The sequence below is a fragment of the Geotrypetes seraphini genome, chromosome 3 (genome assembly GCF_902459505.1).
Source record: "Geotrypetes seraphini chromosome 3, aGeoSer1.1, whole genome shotgun sequence".
Taxonomy (NCBI): Eukaryota; Metazoa; Chordata; class Amphibia; order Gymnophiona; family Dermophiidae; genus Geotrypetes; species Geotrypetes seraphini.
In genome coordinates, this window is record NC_047086.1 from 260,853,425 (window position 1) to 260,874,315 (window position 20,891).

General features: G+C 48.5%; 1 protein-coding gene across 2 annotated transcripts in view; it reads right to left on the bottom strand.

Moving 5' to 3' along the window:
• The window catches only part of RIOX1 (ribosomal oxygenase 1), a 368,994-nt gene that overhangs the window by 273,113 nt on the left and 74,990 nt on the right, over positions 1-20,891 (bottom strand). For both annotated transcript variants that reach the window (XM_033936262.1, XM_033936263.1), the window contains exon 3: positions 8,460-8,605. In XM_033936262.1, coding sequence (XP_033792153.1) covers positions 8,460-8,605 — 146 coding nt within the window. The remainder of the gene's footprint in view (positions 1-8,459; positions 8,606-20,891) is intronic.

Sequence of the window (20,891 nt, forward strand, 5' to 3'; positions counted from 1 at the left end):
ACCGAGGCCGACGTCGAGGCCTTCCCGGGCGCGGAGTCAACTGAAAAAAGCTCCGCCATCCTGGCGCGGCGTCGACGGAGCGCTCTGGCCTGAAGAGTGGAACACCGATCGCAGGAATTAGTCGGATGCTCGGGTCCAAGGCAGAGCAAGCACCACCGGTGGGGGTCAGTGATGGATAGTAACCGCTCACACCGGGTGCATTTCTTAAAGCCCGTCGAGGGACGGGACATGAAAAAGAAAGGGGCCGGGAACGAACGAAGTCCCGCGGCCGCGGCTCCCGGGAGCCCCCGGAGCCGAACGAAAGAAACAAAACGTTTTTGTTTTTTTTTTCAACGAAAAACGACGGATTGTGTAGGAAAAACAATAAATAAAGCACAGCGACCGAGCTAAACAACCCAGACGCGGTGTCAGAAGGCAGAAAAATAGGAGCTCAATTTCCACAGGGCTTCTGGCTCCGCGGAAAAAACTGAACTGAGGACCACGAGGTGGGATGCGCCCTCTAGTGGGCAAGAAGGCATGCACATGCGTGGTGCAGTGTAGCAAACTTGAAACTTCAATCAAGTTTGCTTGAAAAGCTGTCCGCACTGGGGCTCCGTAGATGACGTCACCCATATGTGAGAATATGCTGCCTGCTTGTCCTGGGATAAACTAAATTTCACCATCCTGTCCCTATGAGTTATGTTGCTGTCCTTGTCCCTCTCCCATTCCTATCATCTCTGCTTTAACAGTGTCAGGTCAAGACCATGCCAGGACAAAGGCCGCGCGCAGACAACTGAGCGCAGCGCAGTGGCACCTGCCTAACAAAATTAATAATGCATTTTTAAGGTCTCTGACGGGGGTGTCGAGGGGAGAAAACCCCCCACTTTATTTTTTACAGATGACGCCACGTTGTGGGGGCATTGTGGGGGTTTTGGGGGAATGTAACTCCACACATTTTACTGAAAACTTCACTTTTTCCATAAAAAACAGGGAAACTGTTAAGTTTCCAGTATAATAAGGGAACTTACAACCCTCCAAACACCACACAACGTCTATTAAGTAGGGGGGGTTCCCCAACAAAACCCCCCATCGGAGCTCTAAAAACCGTAATTTAGAGCGGCGCGCGCCTCCGCGCGCCGCTCAATTGTCTGGGCGCACCTTTGTCGCGGCGCACTTTTGACCCGACACCGTCTTGCGCTCAGTTGCTGGCCCTGAGTTGTCTCGCACTGAGTTGGGTGTCAGGTCTATGAACCAGTTGGGTGTCAGGACAAAAGCGCGCCGGAACAAAGGCGTGGCCAGACAATTGAGCGCAGCGCGCGCCGCCGCGACACTCTAAATTACTGTTTTTAGGGAAAAAGTGAAGTTTTCAGTAAAATGTGGGGGGTTACAACCCCCCCAAACCCCCCGTAATGCCGGCGCGATGTCTATTAAGTAAACTGGGGGGGTTCCCCCCCACGCCCCCCCCCCCCGTCGGAGCCCCTAAAAACTGTAATTTAGAGCGGCTTGTCGGCGCGCACATTTGTCTTTCGCGCCGTTGTCTATGAACCGCTCAGTTGCTGGCGCTGAGTTGTCTTGCGCTCAGTTGTCTTGCGCTCAGTTGTCTTGCGCTCAGTTGTCTTGCGCTCAGTTGTCTTGCGCTCAGTTGTCTTGCGCTCAGTTGTCCCGCTCGTGCACATTTCGGAAAATAAGTTGCGCTCCATTGTCTTGCGCGCAAATGTCTCACGCTCGTTTGTCTTTGCGTTCACTTGTCTTAACACCCAATTGTCTTTCGCTCAGTTGTCTCGCGCTCAGTTGTCTGCGCGATTTTGTCCGCGCGCGAATGTCTTGCGTGCAATTGTCTATGAACCAATGAAATTCGCCTGGATTCCTTCAGAGCCAAACTTCCAGCTGACTTTACCTCTGATGAAGAAGAAAATCTCATTGAGCTGTCTTGCGACAATATGCTCAAGACACGATTTAGCAGCATGGATATTACAAGAATATTTTGATATCTCCTGTGGTTATGGTGCCTTACATAGTGTCAATGTTTCCAACCAAAGTGCTGTGTTTGTTGCTGGAGACATTGCTCAGGGTCATGACATTACTGATATAACTCTCAAGAAGTTCAATCAGACAATCTCAAATGCAGGTTAGGAGAGAAGTTACATCAGCAGAAGAAAACAAAAGTTCCTTTGAAAAGCACAGTTACTTACCGTAACAGGTGTTATCCAGGGACAGCAGGTGGTCTCCAGTTCACTTAACTAGCCAAGAAGCCAACCTCGGGGAGGTGGGCGGGTTGTGAGAATATATGCCTGCTGTCCCTGGATAACACCTGTTACGGTAAGTAACTGTGCTTTATCCCAGGACAAGCAGGCATGATATTCTCACATGTGGGTGACCTCCAAGCTTACTGAAGAGGGATGGAGGGAAGTTGGCAATTTAAGCAAATAGATTTCGCAATACCGATTGGCCGAACCGGCCATCGCTTCTGGACAGGGAATCCAGACAGTAGTGGGAGGTGAAGGTATGAACCGAAGACCATGTGGCAGCCTTGCAGATTTCCTCAATAGGTGTGGACCTGAGGAACGCTACGGAGGCTGCCATCGCTCGGACTTTGTGTCCCGTTACTCGACCATGCAGTGCGAGACCAGTCTGAGCGTAGCAAAAGGAGATGCAATCGGCCAACCAGTTGGACAAGGTGCGTTTGGAAACTGGGTGGCCTAACCGGTTTGGGTCGAAGGACAGAAACAGTTGTGGGACTTTCCGGTGTGGCTGGGTGCGTTGGAGGTAAAAGGCCAACGCTCTTTTGCAGTCAAGAGTGTGGAGCGCCACTTCTCCGGGGTGAGAGTGGGGCTTGGGGAAAAACACGGGTAAGACGATGGACTGATTGAGATGGAAATCAGACACTACTTTAGGTAGGAACTTTGGATGGGTGCGGAGTACCACCTTGTCGTGATGGAATACCGTGAAGGGTGGGTCCGCTACCAGCGCTTGTAGCTCACTAACCCGCCGTGCGGAGGTGAACGCGAGTAAGAAAATTACCTTCCAAGTGAGGAATTTTGGATGGCATTTGTCTAGTGGCTCAAAAGGGGGTTTCATTAATTGAGCCAGAACCACGTTAAGGTCCCAAACCACCGGGGGAGGTTTGAGAGGGGGGTGGACGTTCAGCAGGCCCTTCATGAAGCGAGTGACTAAGGGATGGAGCGAGAGGGCTTTCCCTTCCAGGGGCTGATGAAAGGCCGCAATCGCACTGAGGTGTACTCGAATGGAGTTGGTCTTTAGGCCGGAATGAGATAGTTGAAGTGATAGTCAAGGACCAGGGGGACGGGGACCGACACCGGGTCCTGGCTGTGGGAGGAGCACCAGGTTGAGAATCTGGTCCACTTTTGGGAGTAGCAGGTTCTCGTCGAGGTTTTTCTGGAGGCCTCCAATATCTCCTTGACTGATTGAGACACGGGGAGAGCAGTCAGGGGGAGAGAAACCAAGCATTCAGATGAAGAGACTGAAGATTGGGATGTAACAGTGAACCCTGACCCTGTGACAGTAGAGAGGGAAACAGAGGCAGAGGCAGTGGATCTCTGACACTGAGTTGAAGTAGCAGGGAAAACCACGGCTGGCGTGGCCAGCGAGGGGCAATCAGGATCAGGGTGGCTTGTACTGTTTTCAGGTGGACAAGCGTCCGCAGTATCATAGGAAACGGCGGGAACGCGTATAGGAATCTTCCCTCCCAGTCGAGGAGGAAGGCGTCGGCCTCGAGTCGGTCCGGGGAGTATATCCGGGAGCAGAAGAGAGGCAGCTTGTGATTGTGAGGGGACGCGAACAGGTCTATTTGAGGTGTCCCCCACCGTTCGAACACTCCTCGCAGGATCTGAGAGTGTAGTGACCACTCGTGTGGCTGGAGGAGACGGCTGAGTCTGTCCGCCAGACAGTTTTGTTCTCCTTGTATGTACACCGCTCGGAGGAAGGTGTTGTTGGAGATTGCCCATTTCCAGAGGCGCAGGGCTTCCCGACAAAGGGGCCAAGACCCTGTCCCCCCCTGTTTGTTTACGTAGTACATCGCTACCTGGTTGTCGGTTCGGATGAGAACCACTCGGTCGTGGAGCAGATGTTGGAAGGCTACAGCTGCGAGATAGATGGCCCGAAGTTCTAGCACGTTGATGTGGCAGTGACGGTCTTGTGCTGACCACATTCCTTGGGTGCGTAGGCCGTCCAGATGGGCTCCCCAAGCGTACTCCGACGAGTCCGTGGTGAGTACCTTGCTGTGGGGTGGGGTGAGGAAGAGCAAACCTTTGGAAAGATTTGAAGAGTCGGCCCACCAGCGGAGCGATCGTTGCAATGAAGGAGTCACTGTCACTGAGTGGTCGATCGGGTCCCGGTCTTGCCGCCATTGAGACGCCAGGGTCCATTGAGGGATTCTCAGATGGAGGCGGGCGAAGGGTGTGACATGGACGGTGGAGGCCATGTGGCCCAGAAGAGTCATCATCTGTCGAGCTGATACTGAGGTCAGCAGGGAGATCCTTCGGCTCAGACTTACTAACGCCTCCAGGCGCGGAGGGGGGAGGAAGGAACGGAGGCGAACCGTGTCCAGCGTGGCCCCGATGAACTGTAGGGACTGCGAGGGGCGTAGTTGAGATTTTGGGAAGTTTATTTCGAACCCCAGACTTTGTAGGTAGGTAATAGTCTGTTGGGTCGCTGAGATAACCCCTTCCCTGGACGGGGCTTTGATTAGCCAGTCGTCCAGGTAGGGGAATACCTGGAGGCCCTGGGAACGTAAGGTTGCTGCTACCACCACGAGGCACTTAGTGAAGACCCGAGGTGATGATGCTAGTCCGAAGGGGAGGACTCGGTATTGTAGGTGCCAGTCCCCTACTTGGAAGCGCAAGAACTTGCGGTGAGCGGGGTGCACTGGGACATGTGTGTACGCCTCCTTGAGATCGAGGGAGCAGAGCCAGTCGCCCTTGTCGATCAGGGGGTAAAGTGTTGGTAGTGAGAGCATCCGAAACTTTTCCCGTACCAGGAATTTGTTGAGGCGTCTCAAGTCTAGTATTGGGCGTAGGTCTCCCGTTTTTTTCGGTACCAGGAAGTAGCGGGAGTAGAAGCCCTTCCCCCGTTGGTCGGGGGGAACCTTCTCCACTGCTCTCAGGCGAAGCAGGTCTCGAGCTTCGGAGAGGAGTAGGGGTAGCTGAGTCCGGTTGGGAGGGCAATTCCTTGGGGGGTTGTCCGGAGGAATGGCCCGAAAGTTGAGAGAGTACCCTGATGAGATCACGCCAAGGACCCATGCGTCCGACGTGATTTGTTCCCAGTGAGGGTAAAAAGCTTTGAGTCGGCCCCCGATGGGGAGGCGGCCTGGGACTATAGCGGAGGGGGCCCGCCCCCTTCCGCGTGTCCCATCAAAAGGACGGGGATGGTTTGGTGGTCGCGGGCGGTTGGGACTTGGGCATGGCCCTGTGGTGGGCTTGCGGACGTCTGGGTGGGGGCCGCGAAAAAGCAGGGGTGGACTTTTGTGGGTAGCGGCGCGGAGGGGCCCTGTATGGCCTGGACGCTGGCGGTTTGGGCTTTTGCCGGACAAGGGAGGCAAACGAGCGTTCATGTTCGGAGAGGCGTTTTGTCGCCGCCTCGATAGTGTCATCGAACAATTCCTTTCCCACGCAGGGGAGGTTAGCCAACCGGTCCTGTAAGTTGGGGTCCATGTCGACCAGGCGCAGCCAGGCTAGTCGGCGCATGGCGACAGCGAAGGCTGCTTCTCTGGAGGAGAGTTCGAAGCCATCGTAGGCCGCGTGGAATAGATGAAGGCGCAGGTTGGAGAGGGACTCTAAAAGCAGGCCGAACGTTCCTTGCCGGGAGGCCGGTAGGTCAGTCTCAAAGGCTCTCAATAGTTCAATGAGGTGTTTGAGGTATGATGTGAAGGTGAAAGTGTAGCTTTGCACCCTAGAGGCCATCATTGCGTTTTGGTATAGTCTCCTGCCGAACTTATCCAGGGTTCGGCCTTCTCGGCCTGGGGGGACCGCTGCTGAGACCCGGGACGGGTGAGCCTTTTTCAAGGAGGATTCTACTAGCAGCGATTGGTGGGAGAGCTGTGGTTGCTCGAATCCCGGGTAAGGTACTGTGCGGTACTTGGCCTCCATTTTGGAGGGTACGGCCGTGACCATGTAGGGGGTCTCCAGATTCCTGAAGAAGGCCTGTTGGAGTACCGGGTTGGGTGGTAAGCGAAGGGACTCTCTGGGCAGTGATGGCATATCCAGCTCCGCCAGGTACTCCTTCGAGTATCTGGAGTCGGACTGGAGGTCTAAGTCCAATGCGTGGCCCATGTCTTGGACAAAGCGAGTGAAGGATGGGCGAGATGTCCCCGGGGCCCCGTGCGGGGTCGGGGAACGAGACCTTTGTCGGGTGGAGAAGGATAGGGAGGCTTCCCTCGAGTATCGAGGTTCATGCTCTGATCCATGCTCCGAGACTGGGGAAGCAGTGTGAGAGTGTTCCGGGGTTGTCGATCTTCGGCGTCTCGAGGAGCCCCTCGGAGACGATGCCGGGGTTAGGGGTACCGATCGGTGTCGGATCGGTGACCTCGATCCGGACTCCCTCGGAGAATACGTCCGAGGGGGAGTTCGGAGGATGCGCGGGTTGGAGAGTGATAACTCAGCCACCCTTAGTGGTCCCGTACGAGGTGTGGGAGAACGGCCTCGTAGAGTTGGTGAACCTCGGGCCTTCTTGGAGGTACGGCGGTTCGAGGTTTCTGTCGTTCTAGCCCAACATTTTGCCCCTCGGCGGTCTGCGGAGGGGGAACGTCTCGGGTGCCTCGGCGAGGAGTCCGAGGAGGATGGGATGCGGCGAGGATTGCGCACCCTTCCTCGAGGTTGTTCGGTGCGAGGCTCAGGCTGGTCTGGCACATTCGAGGTCGAGGCCGATTGAAACTGGGCCATTGCAGCGGACAGCTCCGACGTGATCATCGCTCGGAGTAGGTCCTGGAAGACGGGCACGGACAGCATCGAAGGCATGTCCACTGCCTCGGTGCGCTCCACCGGGGGCGACCTCGTATCAGAGTATTCCCGTGTGGTGGAGGCACGGCCCGAAGGCTTGGAGGGCTTAGACGGGGCTGTAAGCATGGGGCTTCCGCCATGCGTCGCCATTGTCCCCGAGGCTGGCTTCTTCGCTGTTACAGAACCTGAAGAGGGAAGAGGGGACTTACCCGGGGCCGAGGCTTTCTGTTGTCCCGAGGACTTCGGGGTCGAGTCTCGAGGCGATGCCGAGGTATCCGGGGCCGAGGTCAAGGCCGGGGCCGAGGCCGGGGCCGACCTCGAGGCCGAGGTAGAGGGTTGGTCCGGGGTGAAGAGGTCCGCCATGCGGGCTTTTCTTCGGCGGAGGGCCCTGTTTTGGAAAATAGCGCACTGGGGGCAGGAGTCGGTTGGATGAGCCGCCCCCAGACAGAGGATGCACCGGCGATGCGGATCTGTGAGAGAGAGAAGCCGCTCGCACCGGGTGCACTTTTTAAAGCCGGTCAGAGGCCGGGACATTAAATCGAAAGTAGCCGCGGCTCGATTAGCCACGCGGCCACGGGGACCCGGAAGCCTCCGGGTCGTCGAAAACGAAGCAGGAATCAAATAAAAAGGTAAAGAATTCGCGCACAGCGACTTAATCGTGAAAAAACAAGAAAAAATCGCGGTGCTAGAAGGCAGTTGGGGCAGAGCCTGAAAAACACGGCTTCTAGGCTCGCAGAAAAATTTGAACTGGAGACCACGAGGGGATGCACCCCCTAGTGGAGCAGGAAGGCACGCATGCGTGGAGCAGCAGAGCAAACTTAAATCTTCAATCAAGTTTGCTTGAAAATGCTTCCGCATCGGGGCTCCGTAGATGACGTCACCCACATGTGAGAATATCATGCCTGCTTGTCCTGGGATAAAGTCCTTTTCTTTTGCACTGGGATAGGAAAATGTTAACCGACATTGATGGATTCAACACAAGTGTAGACCTTCTACATCAAAGGCAGCTCTTATGTTATAGACTGCTGATTATTTGTTGAATGCACAAGAATTGCAACATACTGTTAAGCTTAGCGGTAGTTTAAAAATACATAAAAACAGAGAGGTGGATCAACCCCTATACTAAGTAAAATTTTGTTTTGCAGGCTCTTCATTTTTATATAAAGGATATAAAAATTAGCCTTATAGACAAATTAAATGTGTTAATTTTTTTGGACCACCCTAGTGTACATACCTAAACATAACACACTAAAATTAGCCATTTATCTAACCCGCTCAGTGGGTCTTTAAATATCCACCTCAAGTGAATATCAACTCTATATTGAGACAGCTGACCGAAGGGGCAATGGTATAATATGATACAACTGACATTAGGCAATGAATAGAATTAGAAGTGTCATAGTAGGGTCAATCAGTAACTTAATTACTAAACTTTGCAAAAGATTCATTTAAACAGTACAAAAAATATCAAAATATGCAAGGGGGACAGGGGGAAGGAGTCATATCTGTTTCTCTGAAATGAGTTACCTGAAGAAGTGCTCTGAAGAAATGGGGGCAATCATCCACTCAAAAAGCTTGGCAGCCCTGTCCTTGCTGTTTTGAATCTGCCCCATGTCCTGGAAGACGGAATCCAGAGAAGGCCCAGTCCGTGACTTTTCACCATCTGAGGATGTCTGCACAGAGAAAACTCATAAGTGAGTTGCTTCTAAAGCCCTTAATCAAAAATGACTTTTCCCATTCTGTCTGTGAAAAACAAAGTTCACAATGTACTTTAAGTCTCTCCATACTTTTCCTTATTGTCCAAGACTGCCCCAAACTCTATGATCTTTCAGTTTAAATACAATAGTTAAGATCAGTTACTGGTTGACCTACAAAGGCTCAGAGGCCTATATGTCACGCATGTACAAACATTACATTGAAAGTAAATTGCAAATACTTTACCCTTAAGTAAATTCAAATCAACAGTAGTTAAACATAAAATCAAGTGAACCCCTCCTTCCCAATTTTGTTTCCACTGATTTTTATCTTATTTTTGGAAACCGTGTTCACATGTTTTGAAAATGGCTTCTATCTAGCCATCTGCAGTACTGGAAATCACAATAGTTAGCATGCCACAAAGGTGGTATGCCCAGGCCTGGGGAAGCATGAAAGACAGGCTACTGCTAATGGAAAGCTTCTACCAGGCAACAAGAGTCATAGAGGTGGTGGCATCACACAGGCATGCCATCTGTAGAGAGAAAGCTGCCCAGATATACCATAAGAGTTGCAATACTGGGAGAGATCAAAAGATCAATCAAGCCCAGTATCCCATTTCCAACAGTAGCCAACCCAGGTTAAAAGTATCTGGCAAGATCCAAAGAGTAAAACAGATTTTGTGCTGTTTATCTTAATAAATAGTGGATCTTTTGGCAGTCAAAGGGACCGTTGTCCTATGGAAGAACCCGAGTATGGACGAGAACGCCGGAAGGTACGACAATTAGAATGGCCCATACTCCTAAACGGGTGGGACCTGCCCCGGGCAATACCTTGGGATTATGATGCTGAACGCTGGCCATAAGGTCATCCAGACCCTGGCCAAACAAAAGTTGACCCTTGAAGGGTAAACGGCTCAAGATGACTCACCAGGCCACTGCTAAATCAAGAACATTCTGCAAGCTGAAACAGAATAGGCGCCAAGCCTGGCAAAAACTTTCAAGATGCTGCACAAGGCATCAGCCATGTAATCCACTCCAGAGATGAGAAAATCCAAATCACGAAGCACCACCATGTCAGTATTGTGGCGCAGCTTGGACTGGCACACCCAAGCCACAAAATGAAGCTGACATCACTAACACCAGCCCCAGCCAAAACAGACGCTTAAGGATGAAATGTACCCTTCGGTCCTAGACATCTTTCAGGAACACGCACCCCCATCACTGGGGAGAGATGTGCACTTGGTGACCTGCACCACCGAAGAATCCGCCTTTGGGAAAGTAAAGCACTTGTTAAAGTCATCTACCATGGGATAAAGTCACACCATGGTTCAATCACATTTCAAAGGACCCTCCAGAGTCTCCCAGATATCTGTAAGAATCTGAACAAAGTCAGGATGATCAGGAAAAGAGGCAGATTGTGGCCTCTGGTCACTCATGAAGGAACATTCAGCAGTGACTGGCTGTTCCATCTGCAGTTTCAATTCCTGCAGAGATCCAGAAATCAAATCAACAAGGTTGGAGAGTTTGAAAAATTTGCACACAGTGGTGTTCCTCCCCCAAATCATGGGCTCCGCATAGGTCCGGATCCTGGAGATCTGCCAGATTTATCACTTCAGTGGCTACCGCAGAATTGACCTGCGAAAGCAGAGGGATGGGAAGAGTGTCTGGCGCAACTGTGGGCACTAGTGCTGCCCGATTCAGGAAAAAATATTTTGATTCAATTCAGCCTATTGAATCGATTTTTCGATTCGATTTTCCTGCCCAATTGGGTGTTGTTGTTTTTTTAAACATCCTAGTGGGTTTATAGCCTCTTCACCCCCTTTCCCTCTCCTACCCACACTGGCGCTGTGGTGTAAACAAAAAATACTTTTCCTTTTTCTGTTAAATCCTAAGTCACATTTGCAGTCTAATACCAGCTCTGGCAGGATACACATTTCAAATTTGACATATTGTAATCTCAAAACAGAAAGTAAAATTATTATTATTTTTCTACCTTTTGTTGTCTGGTCATTATTTAAATCAGGTTGGTCCCACGCTCTGGTTGTCATCCATCTTCCATCTCTGTCCTCCCCTTCTGTTTTCCTTCCCTCCCATGGAGGTTTGGCATCTTTCCTTTTTTGTCTCCATCCCCGCAGCTGCAGCGATGGACCCCACCATCCCCAGATTCACCATCTCCGTTTCTTAACTACCCTTTCATCCTGTATCTCTCCCTCCTTCCCCACCACCCCTTGGCACCTTCCAATCCTGAGCCCTGTTTTGGCTCACTGTATATATATATTTTTAAATATGCTATGGAGGGGGATCGTCATAAAGTCACTGAAGGCACTCTATACCTATGGCTCATTAAGATGTTGGACTATGGAGGGGGAGAGGGGCGAGAGAAGGGAAATGTGCATTTGATGAGAGATGTAGGGGAGAAGAGAGAGCAGGATCTTGGATTTCAGACTAAGGAATTTGGGACAGAAGTGGGGGATGGGGAAGGGGAGAAGCTGCAAACTGGCTATGGGAGGGAGAATGATGAGGAGAAACTTCACTGCTGGGTGCATGGAGAGGCACCAGCAAGAGGGAGAATGAACATAAGCAGTGCCTCTGCTGGGTCAGACCTGAGATCCATCGTGCCCAGCAGTCGGCTCACGTGGTGGCCCAACAGGTCCAGGACCTGTGCAGTAATCCTCTATCTATACCCCTCTATTCCCTTTTCCAGCAGGAAATTGTCCAATCCTTTCTTAAACCCCAGTACCGTACTCTGCCTATTACACTCTCTGGAAGCGCATTCTAGGTGTCCACCACACGTTGGGTAAAGAAGAACTTCCTAGCATTCGTTTTGAATCTGTCCTCTTTCAACTTTTCTGAATGCCCTCTTGTTCTTTTATTATTCGAAAGTTTGAAGAAATCTGTCCCTCTCTATGCCTCTCTATCATATCCCCTCTAAGTCTCCTCTTCTTCAGGGAAAAGAGATCCAGTTTCTCCAATCTCTCAGCATATGAAAGGTTTTCCATCCCCTTTATCAGACGTGTCGCTCTCTTCTGAACCCTCTCGAGTAACGCCATGTCCTTCTTAAGGTACAGCGATCAATATTGGACGCAGTACTTCAGATGTGGACGCACCATCGCCCGATACAATGGCAGGATAACTTCTTTCATTCTGGTTGTAATACCCTTCTTGATTATGCCTAGCATTCTGTTTGCATCTTAGCGGCTGCTGCGCACTGTACCGTCGGCTTCATTGTCATGTCTACCATTATCCCCAAATCCCTTTCTTGTGTACTCTCATTCAATAATATCCCTCCCATCGTATAGTTGTACCTCGGGTTTCTGTTTCCCACATGTAATACTTTACATTTTTCAACGCTGAACTTCATCTGCCATCTCGTCGCCCATTCCCCTAGTTTGTTCAAGTCCCTTTGCAATTATTCGCAGTCCTCTTTAGTCCGAGCTCCACTAAATAGTTTGATGTCGTCTGCAAATTTTATTATTTCGCACTTCGTCCCTGTTTCTAGATCATTTATGAATATATTAAATAGCACCGAGCCCTGCGGACCCCACTCGTGACCCTCCTCCAGTCCGAGTAATGGCCCTTCACTCCTACTCTCTGTTTCCTACCCGCCAACCAGTTTCTGATCCATCTATGTACGTCTCCTTCCACCCCATGGTTCTTCAGTTTCCAGAGTAGGCGTTCATGGGGCACCTTGTCAAAGGCTTTTTGGGAAATCTAGATATATGATGTCTATGGGGTCTCCTTTGTCCATCCATTTGTTAATTCCTTTGAAGAAGTGCAATAAGTTTGTTAGGCACGATCTCCCCTTGCAGAAACCATGTTGGCTGGTTATCAGAAGGTCGTTTCTTTCAAAATGTTCATCGATGTTTTCTTTCATCAGTGCTTCCGCCATTTTCCCCAGAACCAAGGTCAGACTCACCGGTCTATAGTTTCCCGGCCACCTCTTGATCCCTTTTTAAAGATGGGCGTAATGTTGGCTATCTTCCAGTCCTCCGGGATCATGCCTGTTTTCAGGGATAGATTGCAAATTTGCTGCAGTAGTTCCGCTATCTCCTCCTTTAATTCCTTCAGAACCCTTGGATGGATTCCGTCCGGACCCGGGGATTTGTCAGTTTTTAGTTTTTCTATCTGCCTGCGTACATCTTCAAGGCTCACTTCCATGGATGTTAATTTTTCTGCTTGATTTCCATTGAAGAATTGCTCAGGTTCCGTTATATTGAAGTGTCTTCGTTTGTGAATACAGACGAAAAGAACATGTTAAGTCTTTTTGCCACTTCTTTCTCCTCCTTCACCACTCCCTTCCTGTCTCAGTCGTCCAGCGGTCCCACCTCCTCCATAGCCGTTTGCTTCCCTTTAACATATCTAAAGAACGGTTTGAAATTTCGTGCTTCCCTGGTTAGCCTCTCTTCATACTCTCTTTTGGCTTTTCGAACCACTCGGTGACATTCTTTTTGATACTTCCTGTGCTCTTTCCAGTTCCCCTCAGTTTTGTCTTTTTTCCATTTCCTGAATGAATTTTTCTTATTGCCTATCGCTTCCTTCACTATTTTAGTTATCCACGCCTGGACTTTTGTTCAACTCTTTCTGCACCCCTTTCTGAATCTGGGGATATACAGATTTTGCGCCTCACTCACCGTGTTCTTGAGAAAAGACCAGTCATGTTCTACCGTTTGCCATTTTTTGGAAGTGTTCCTAAGTTTCTTCCTTACCATTTCCCTCATTGCTTCGTAGTTTCCTTTCCTGAAGTTGAAAGTTGTCGCTATGGTTCTTTTTCCTTTCGGTATTCCTACCTCAACCTTGAACTTGATCATGTTATGATCGCTGTTTCCCAACAGTCCCACTACCTCTACTTCCTTTGCAGGTCCCCTTAACCCGTTTAGGATTAGATCCAGAGTTGCATTTCCCTCTCATTGGTTCTCTAACAAGCTGCTCCATGAAACAATCTTGTATAGCCTCCAGGAATTCTGTCTCCCTAGCGCATTTTGAGCTTCCAAGACTCCAGTCTATCCCAGGGTAGTTGAAGTCTCCCATAATAACCGTGTTACCGCTTTTGCATTCTCGCTTCATCTCAGCTTCCATTTCTTCATCGATATCTTCGGTTTGCCCAGGTGGACGATAGTATAGGCCCATCTTAATTTTGGGCCCTTTCCCTCCCGGTATTTTAACCCACAGCGATTCCAGCTTTTTGGTCGTCTCTGCTGTGTCCATTTTTGTTGATTGTACAAGACTGCTGAGGTGAGGATGCCATCGATACCTGCTGGTCAGCAGTGCCAGGGGTAGCATACTTCGCCCCCTTCAGGCAAAATGCCCGTCAGTTTAGCCCCTCGGCCACTCACCCGTGTCCTGGCGGAACTGGTGCATGGACTGCAGGTCGATGACATAGGACACCAGGTGCAGGTCCACCTTGCCCAGCACCATGCTGCCCTGGACATCCTCCTTCAGCACATTCTCGATGTGGTGCCACACGGTGACCGATTAAGGTCGCCAGCGGCCGTGCTCGTAGAACTATTCCCACACCACCACGCAGGCCAGGTTCTGCGGGGGGAAACCCAGGCCAACATCAGAGCCATTCGCAACATGTCGGCTCAGCACTTGCCACGGGTGAGATCCTTGCGCATCTGGGGGGGGTTCAGCTGCCCCTCTCCCCAGGTCCTTCCTCTCACTTTGGCTGGGAGCAGCCACTGCAGGTGGAGGACAATCGGCTGGCACAGTTCTCGGGCTTTTGCTGGGGGGGGGGCAGGCACGCTCTCCCCCTTCCCCACAATCTGCTCTTCCCGCAAAGGTGGGGGGGGGGATGATCAGAAATCAAACCGGGACGGAAAATGGCCAGAATGCCTGAAACGAAAAACACACACTTCTCTGGACCTTTCATCATTGCTATTTTTTTTAAACTTACTACTACTTTTTAGCCTCCCTTTGCGAAGTCCATGCTTCTGATGTAACTTCCGGTTTTGCAAAACCGGAAGTTGCATTTGATAAACCGACTCCGGCGGCAGAGGGAAAGCAAGGAGGCCGACTTGAATCGGTGAGTTCATTTTTTTGTAAAAATGAATCGGTTCGAATCGATTCGAATCGCGAATCGGGCAGCACTAGTTTGGCACAGCCGTCTTATTCCCTGGTACCCCTGCAGGAAGGCAAGACAGACAGACCCTGGTCCTCTGGAGCAGGTGTCCCTGTGACTGGCATAGAGGCCGGTGGAAGGAAAACAGGCAGAGACAATTCTGGGAGAAAACCATCCTCCACACCTCAGATTTGGAATGCTTGGAAGATTTATGAGGTTTATTGCCAGAGCCATGCTTACGTTTCACCAAAACATTGCCAGCGCACTCCCCAGGGACACCTGATGCCATTTTCACTGGTGTCAGGGCAGAAGGTGCTTAAAGATCCTCCCTAGAAGCTGAAGGCACCGCATCCGGGCAAACCTTGCACCCTTCGCAGGCCGCAGCGCACGTAGAAGACAGCTGTGCAACTGACAGCCATCCACTGCAAATAAGGCATGAATACATGACATCCTGCCCTGGGGAGGTCATCTATATGGCTTTCTTTCAAAAATGAAGCTGGCAAGTATGAAAAATAACTTTAAAATCAAATCTGGAAAAATTTAAGATGGCCACTGAGGGCCTGTTTGAACTCTCCAAAACAGATATTTTATGATTTTAAGGGGGGGGAATGCAGGAAAACCACCTAAAAACCCCTTTTTAAAGAGCTCCCCAAAATCTCTGATTCAAGCTGTTAGCTTGCCCTCACAGTAATGTGTGAAATATGCTGAATAAAAGAAACTGCAGACAGAGCTGAACACAGCTTACAGAGAGATCCTTTGCCTCAGTAAACTGGAAATCTGGATTTCAAATCTGACTGCCCCACTAGCCTGACCATCATGGTTAGAGACCTCCACCACCCTCGGACATGCAGCACAGACACCTGGCGGAGGAACATAGTCTGGCTCTGATCCCGGCTGCGCCTCTACAGAACTGCTCAGGCTGTGCTCTACCCACTAGCGGACAAACCTGGTGTGTTCAAGCTCTGTGCAGGCTATCTAGGGGGCTTACTGACCAGCAGGGAACCCCCCCCCAGAAGACGTTTTCCAAATGTCTGCAATCTCCCACAGTCAAGGATGTCCCCGCAGGGAACCTCCACAGCACGAGGGCAAAAACTGCAAACAAAAAATATTGAAATACCACAAAATTAAACACGAGCAATAAAGATAAGCTCCTATAGCCTGGCCTTTAAGAAGAACTGGTGAGCAGAGGAGCATGATAAGTGATGAGGTATGATGGGGAGGGGGTAAAAGCCTCTGAAGTTTTAAGGCTTCCTACAGAACCTGGCGGGTGGACGGAAATAACCCACTGGTCCCAGAATAAAATGGGATTGTATAAGAATGTTATTGTTTTGGTTAAATAAAACTATTTAAATTGGATAAAGAATGTGCGCTAGATGTAATGCTGCAGTCCGCTTGATCTTTGCCCTTAAGAAATATGATAATGTCAGTCCTTTTTATGCAAGATTGCACTGGTTGCCTTTTGAGGCAAGAGTGTTTTTTTAAGTTTGGGTGTATTTGTTATAAAGCTCTTTTTGGTTTATTACCCCCTTATTTGGTATCCTATCTGAAATTGTCCAATTCAACAAAATGTACTAGAAATTCAGGTATGTTCATCTTCCCTACCCCAAGGGCTTGTCATTATAAGTCTTTCTTGGACAGGACATTGGAATATCAGGCAGGGAATATGAATTCCTGGATGAGACCGTTGATTGCCCAAGCCTATTCTTATCTTACATTTAGGAAACTACTGAAAACTTACCTATTTGATAAAGAAGATTGTTGATCTAATACTACATAATAATAGTTGTGAGTTTTCGATATTGTATTTTTTAACTGAAATGTCTCTGTTTCTCTGTTGTGAACCGCCTAGAACTGCTGGTAGAGCGGTATACAAGAAAATAAATTATTATTATTATATTTCAGCAAAGCCTTTGGTACGGTTCCTCATAGGAGGCCCCCGAATAAACTTCATGGGCTGAATTTAGGACCCAAAGTAGTGAACTGGATTATAAACTGGTTGACAGTCAGACGTCAGAGGGTGGTAGTTAAAGGAATTTGCTCAGAGGAGAGAAGGATGAGTATGGGAGTGCCTCAGGGATTGGTGCTGGGGCCGATTTTGTTCAGTATGTTTGAGTGACACTGCCAAAGAGTTAGACGGTAAGGTTTGCCTTTTTGCGAATGATACCAAGATTTGTAATAGAGTGAACACCTTGGAGGTAGTGGAAAACATTAAAAAGGATCTGCAAAAGTTAGAAGAATGGTATGTCTGGCACTAAAGTTCAATGCAAAGAAGTGCAGAGTGATGCATTTGTGGATTAGAAATCCAAGGAATGTGCTGGGATGTGAGAGGCTAATATGCACTGAAAGGGAGAGGGCCTTGGAGTGATAGTGTCTGAGGATCTGAAGGTGCAGAAACAGTGCGACATAATGTAGAGCAGGGGTGCCCAAAAGATCAATAGCAATGGCAACGCGAATCGATCCCGGGCTCCGCGATAGACTCGTGTTGCCTTTGCGTTCTCCCTGCTTCCCTGACGCCGCAAAAGCCAGGCCCGCATCGGGCCCACAAACCTTCCCCTTTCCCCTGGCTGGCCCGGAACTTCCTTTCCGACATTAGGAATTGACATGGGGGGGGAGGGAAGGCTTGTGGGCCCGGCACACGGTTGGGAGTGAAGCCATGGGAAGGAATAGAGGGGACTATGAAGGGATGAAGTGAATTAAAAGGGTTAATAACTGGGACAGCGAATATTGCTATGAAGAGCCAGAAGTGTCTGAAAGTTCTAAAGGGAAGAGTGACAGACTGATGGAGACAAACTTGGAGTGGAGCTGTGGCAGTGGAGGCTATGAGGGTGGCAAGAACTCAGAGAGGGAGCATGCGCTGTAATGGGGGAAGGGAAAAGAGAAAAATACATAGTTTGGGAAATAAGAGTAAGAGCAGACAGGAGGAAGTGTTTGCTGGGGGCATCTGGCAATGGTAGAGGTGGCTTGGGGGGGCAGGGAGAGAGACAGAAAGACAGAAGGGGGCAGGGAGAGAGACGGAAAGAAAAAAGAAAGAGGGGCAGGGAGAGAAAAAAAGACAAAGAAAGAAGGGGGAAGAAAAAAAAGACAAAAAGAAAGGGGAAGAGAGAAAGAAGGGGCAGGGAAAGAGACAGACAGAAAGAAGGGGGAGGGAGAAAGAAAGACCGACAGAAAGAAAGAAGGGGGAGAGAGACAGAAAGAAGGGGGCAGGGAGAGAGAAAGAAAGACAGCAAGAAAGGGGCAGGGAGAGAGAAAGAATGACAGAAAGAAAGGGACAGGGAGAGAGAAAGAAAGAAAGAAGGAGGGCAGGGAGATACAGCGAAAAAGAAAGAAAGGGGAGGGGCAGGGAGAGAGTAAGAAAAAGTTGGGGGAGGGAATGGAGTGTGTCGGGTGGCAGAGGGCAGGAAGGGAGAGATGAAGAAAAAGTTGGACTCATGGAGGCACAGTGAGAGATGTTGGCTGGGGAACTGAATGAGGTCCGGAGAAGAAGCATGCAGGAGGCAGAAAGAAGGGAAGAAATATTGGATGCACAGTCAATTACCAGACAACAAAGATAGGAAAAATGATTTTATTTTCAATTTAGTGATCAAAATGTGTCCGTTTTGAGAATTTATGTCTAAGTATTGCACTATGGTCCCTCTTTTACTAAACTATAATTGCATTTTTTAGCGCAGGGAGCCTATGAGAGTTGTGAGCAGCGCAGGGCATTCAGCGCAGCTCCCTGCGCATTAAACTGCTATTGCAGTTTAGTAAAAGAGGAGAAGGTATTTGTCTATTTTTGTATAGTTGTTACTGAGGTGACATTGCATATTTTAAAGTCATCGCCTTGACCTCTTTGAAAAATCCCCAAATATGATAATTAACATTTTCTCTGCATACAGTGTGCTTTGTGTTTTTTAAAATTTTATTGTTGGTAGATCATTTTGACTTGGACATTTTAAAAGTAGCTCACAAGCCAAAAAAACGTGGACATCCCTGCTGTAGAGGACAAGAGGGATAGGGGAGATATGATACAGACATTTACATATTTAAAAGGTGTTAATAAAGAACCAAATCTTTTCCGGAGAAAGGAAAATGGCAAAACTAAAAGACATACAATTCTGGGGTTCAAAAAGGGACTGGATGACTTCCTGAAAGCGAAGGGGATAACAGGGTACAGATAGAGGTTTACCGTACAGGACATTGAGCGAATAGGGTATGGATATTTCAGGTTAGGTAGGGAACACTTTCAGGTCATGGACCTGGGGGGCCGCCGCGGGAGCGGACTGCCGGGCACGATGGACCCCTGGTCTGACCCGGCAGAGGCAACGCTTATGTTCTTATGTTACATAAATTGAGGTTGCCGGTGGTAGGCTTAGGAGTAATATTAGGAAATTCTTTTTCAGAGAGAGTGGTAGATGCCTAGAATGCCCTCCTGAGGAAGGTGGTGATGAAGAAAACAGTGACAGGATTATGCAGAATTCAAAAGAGCAAGCAACAAACACAGAGGATGTCTAATCAGAAAATGAAGGGTATAATTGGAAGAACTAAGGACCGTACTACGCAGACTTGAACGGTTTGTGTCCTGTTTATGGCTATTCGGCTTAGGATGGGCTGGGGAGGGCTTTGAGGGGAACTCCGGTAATTTGGAATGTTCTAGATAGGCTGGAGTAAGCTTCGACAGCAACTCCAGTAGTTGGAACCTAGCACAATTCTGGGCAGACTTCTACGGTCTATAACCCAGAAATATCAATGAATAAAGACAACTGAACTTAATCATGTATTTGTCATGCATGTACTTATTGGGCAGACTGGATGGACCATTCTTTTATCTGCTGTCATTTACTATGTTAAAGTAATGATTATTTTTCTCTTTTCAATAAAGTATAGCAGAAAAGTTGATCAATATGAATATGAATAATTAACTTTTTAAACTGGAGATAGTTTACCTTACAATAATTTCATAATTATGTATTTCTAATACTATAACCAGATCAGTAATTGTATGATTTAACTGTAAAACTAATCTGAAAAATTATTTTTCAAAAAATGAAAACTTCATCTGGTTGTAAATATTAAGATACTAGCAAGAATGAGTCTTTCTGTAGAAAACTATGATTTAAATCAAGTCTGACTAGTGATTTAAATCAATTTGATTTTAAATCAAATCCACCCTGCCACATTCTCTTGCAATAGTTTCCAGAGTTTAATTACCGTACATGTTGGAATGAAGAAATATTTTCTCTAGTTTGTTTTAAATCTTCTACTTTGTAGCTTCATTGCATGCCCCCTAGTCCTAATATTTTTGGAAACGAGCAATTCACATCTACCTTTTCTCCTCCACTCAGTATTTTATAAACCTCTCATCATATCTCCTCTGAGTTGTCTCTTCTCAAGGCTTAAGAACCCCAGCCTTTCCAAGTTCCACATTTTATTTGTATTTGAGTTTCCTTATAGGGAAGTCATCCCAATCTCTTTATCATTTTCGTTGCTGTTCTCTGTACCTTTTTTATGTTGAATCAATTTTTATTATCAAGTAATACAAAAACACAACCAACAAACAAGAATCACAAGGACAAAGAAAATAATCAGATACATGAGATCGGATTCAACACCCCACCCACCCCACCCCCACCCCAAACTCCCTGAACTGAAAAGTAGAAGAACCCTAGTGCAGTAGGCTTGGACTCTGATAACCCACTGCCAAAGAGAAAAGCTAAACTCCAACACTGAAAAGAGAGAAAGAAGAAAAGAAAGAAGAGAAAAAAAATAAAAAATAAAAAATAAAAAAAATTAAAAGGGGAAAAACAGAAGGTGCACCTGGTGCCCCACAAAAATGAAACAAGCTCGGGGCCCAGAGAGAATTACAATAAATTCAGGATGTCACTTCGAGCCCGTGGTGATAATGAAAAAAGATAAGAATCCCAGATCCGCAGAAATAGGCGTTTTCTTCGCAGGCTAAAAGACGCATCCTTCCGCTCCAACAGCAGCAGAGCATGCAAACGATTCCTCCAAGCCCAGAAGGAGGGCAAGGTATCTCCAATCCAAACAGCCAGAATCACCTTCTTCCCCAAGACACCCACCCGTCTCATAAACTGCCGCTGACCCGAATCAGATAAACAAAAGGCCTCATATTTATCCAGCAGGAGACCAGCTGCAGAAAGGGGGAGTGCCTTACCAAAAATGCGCTCCACATAAGATAAAACCTGTCTCCAGAAGAGTTTAATTTTCACA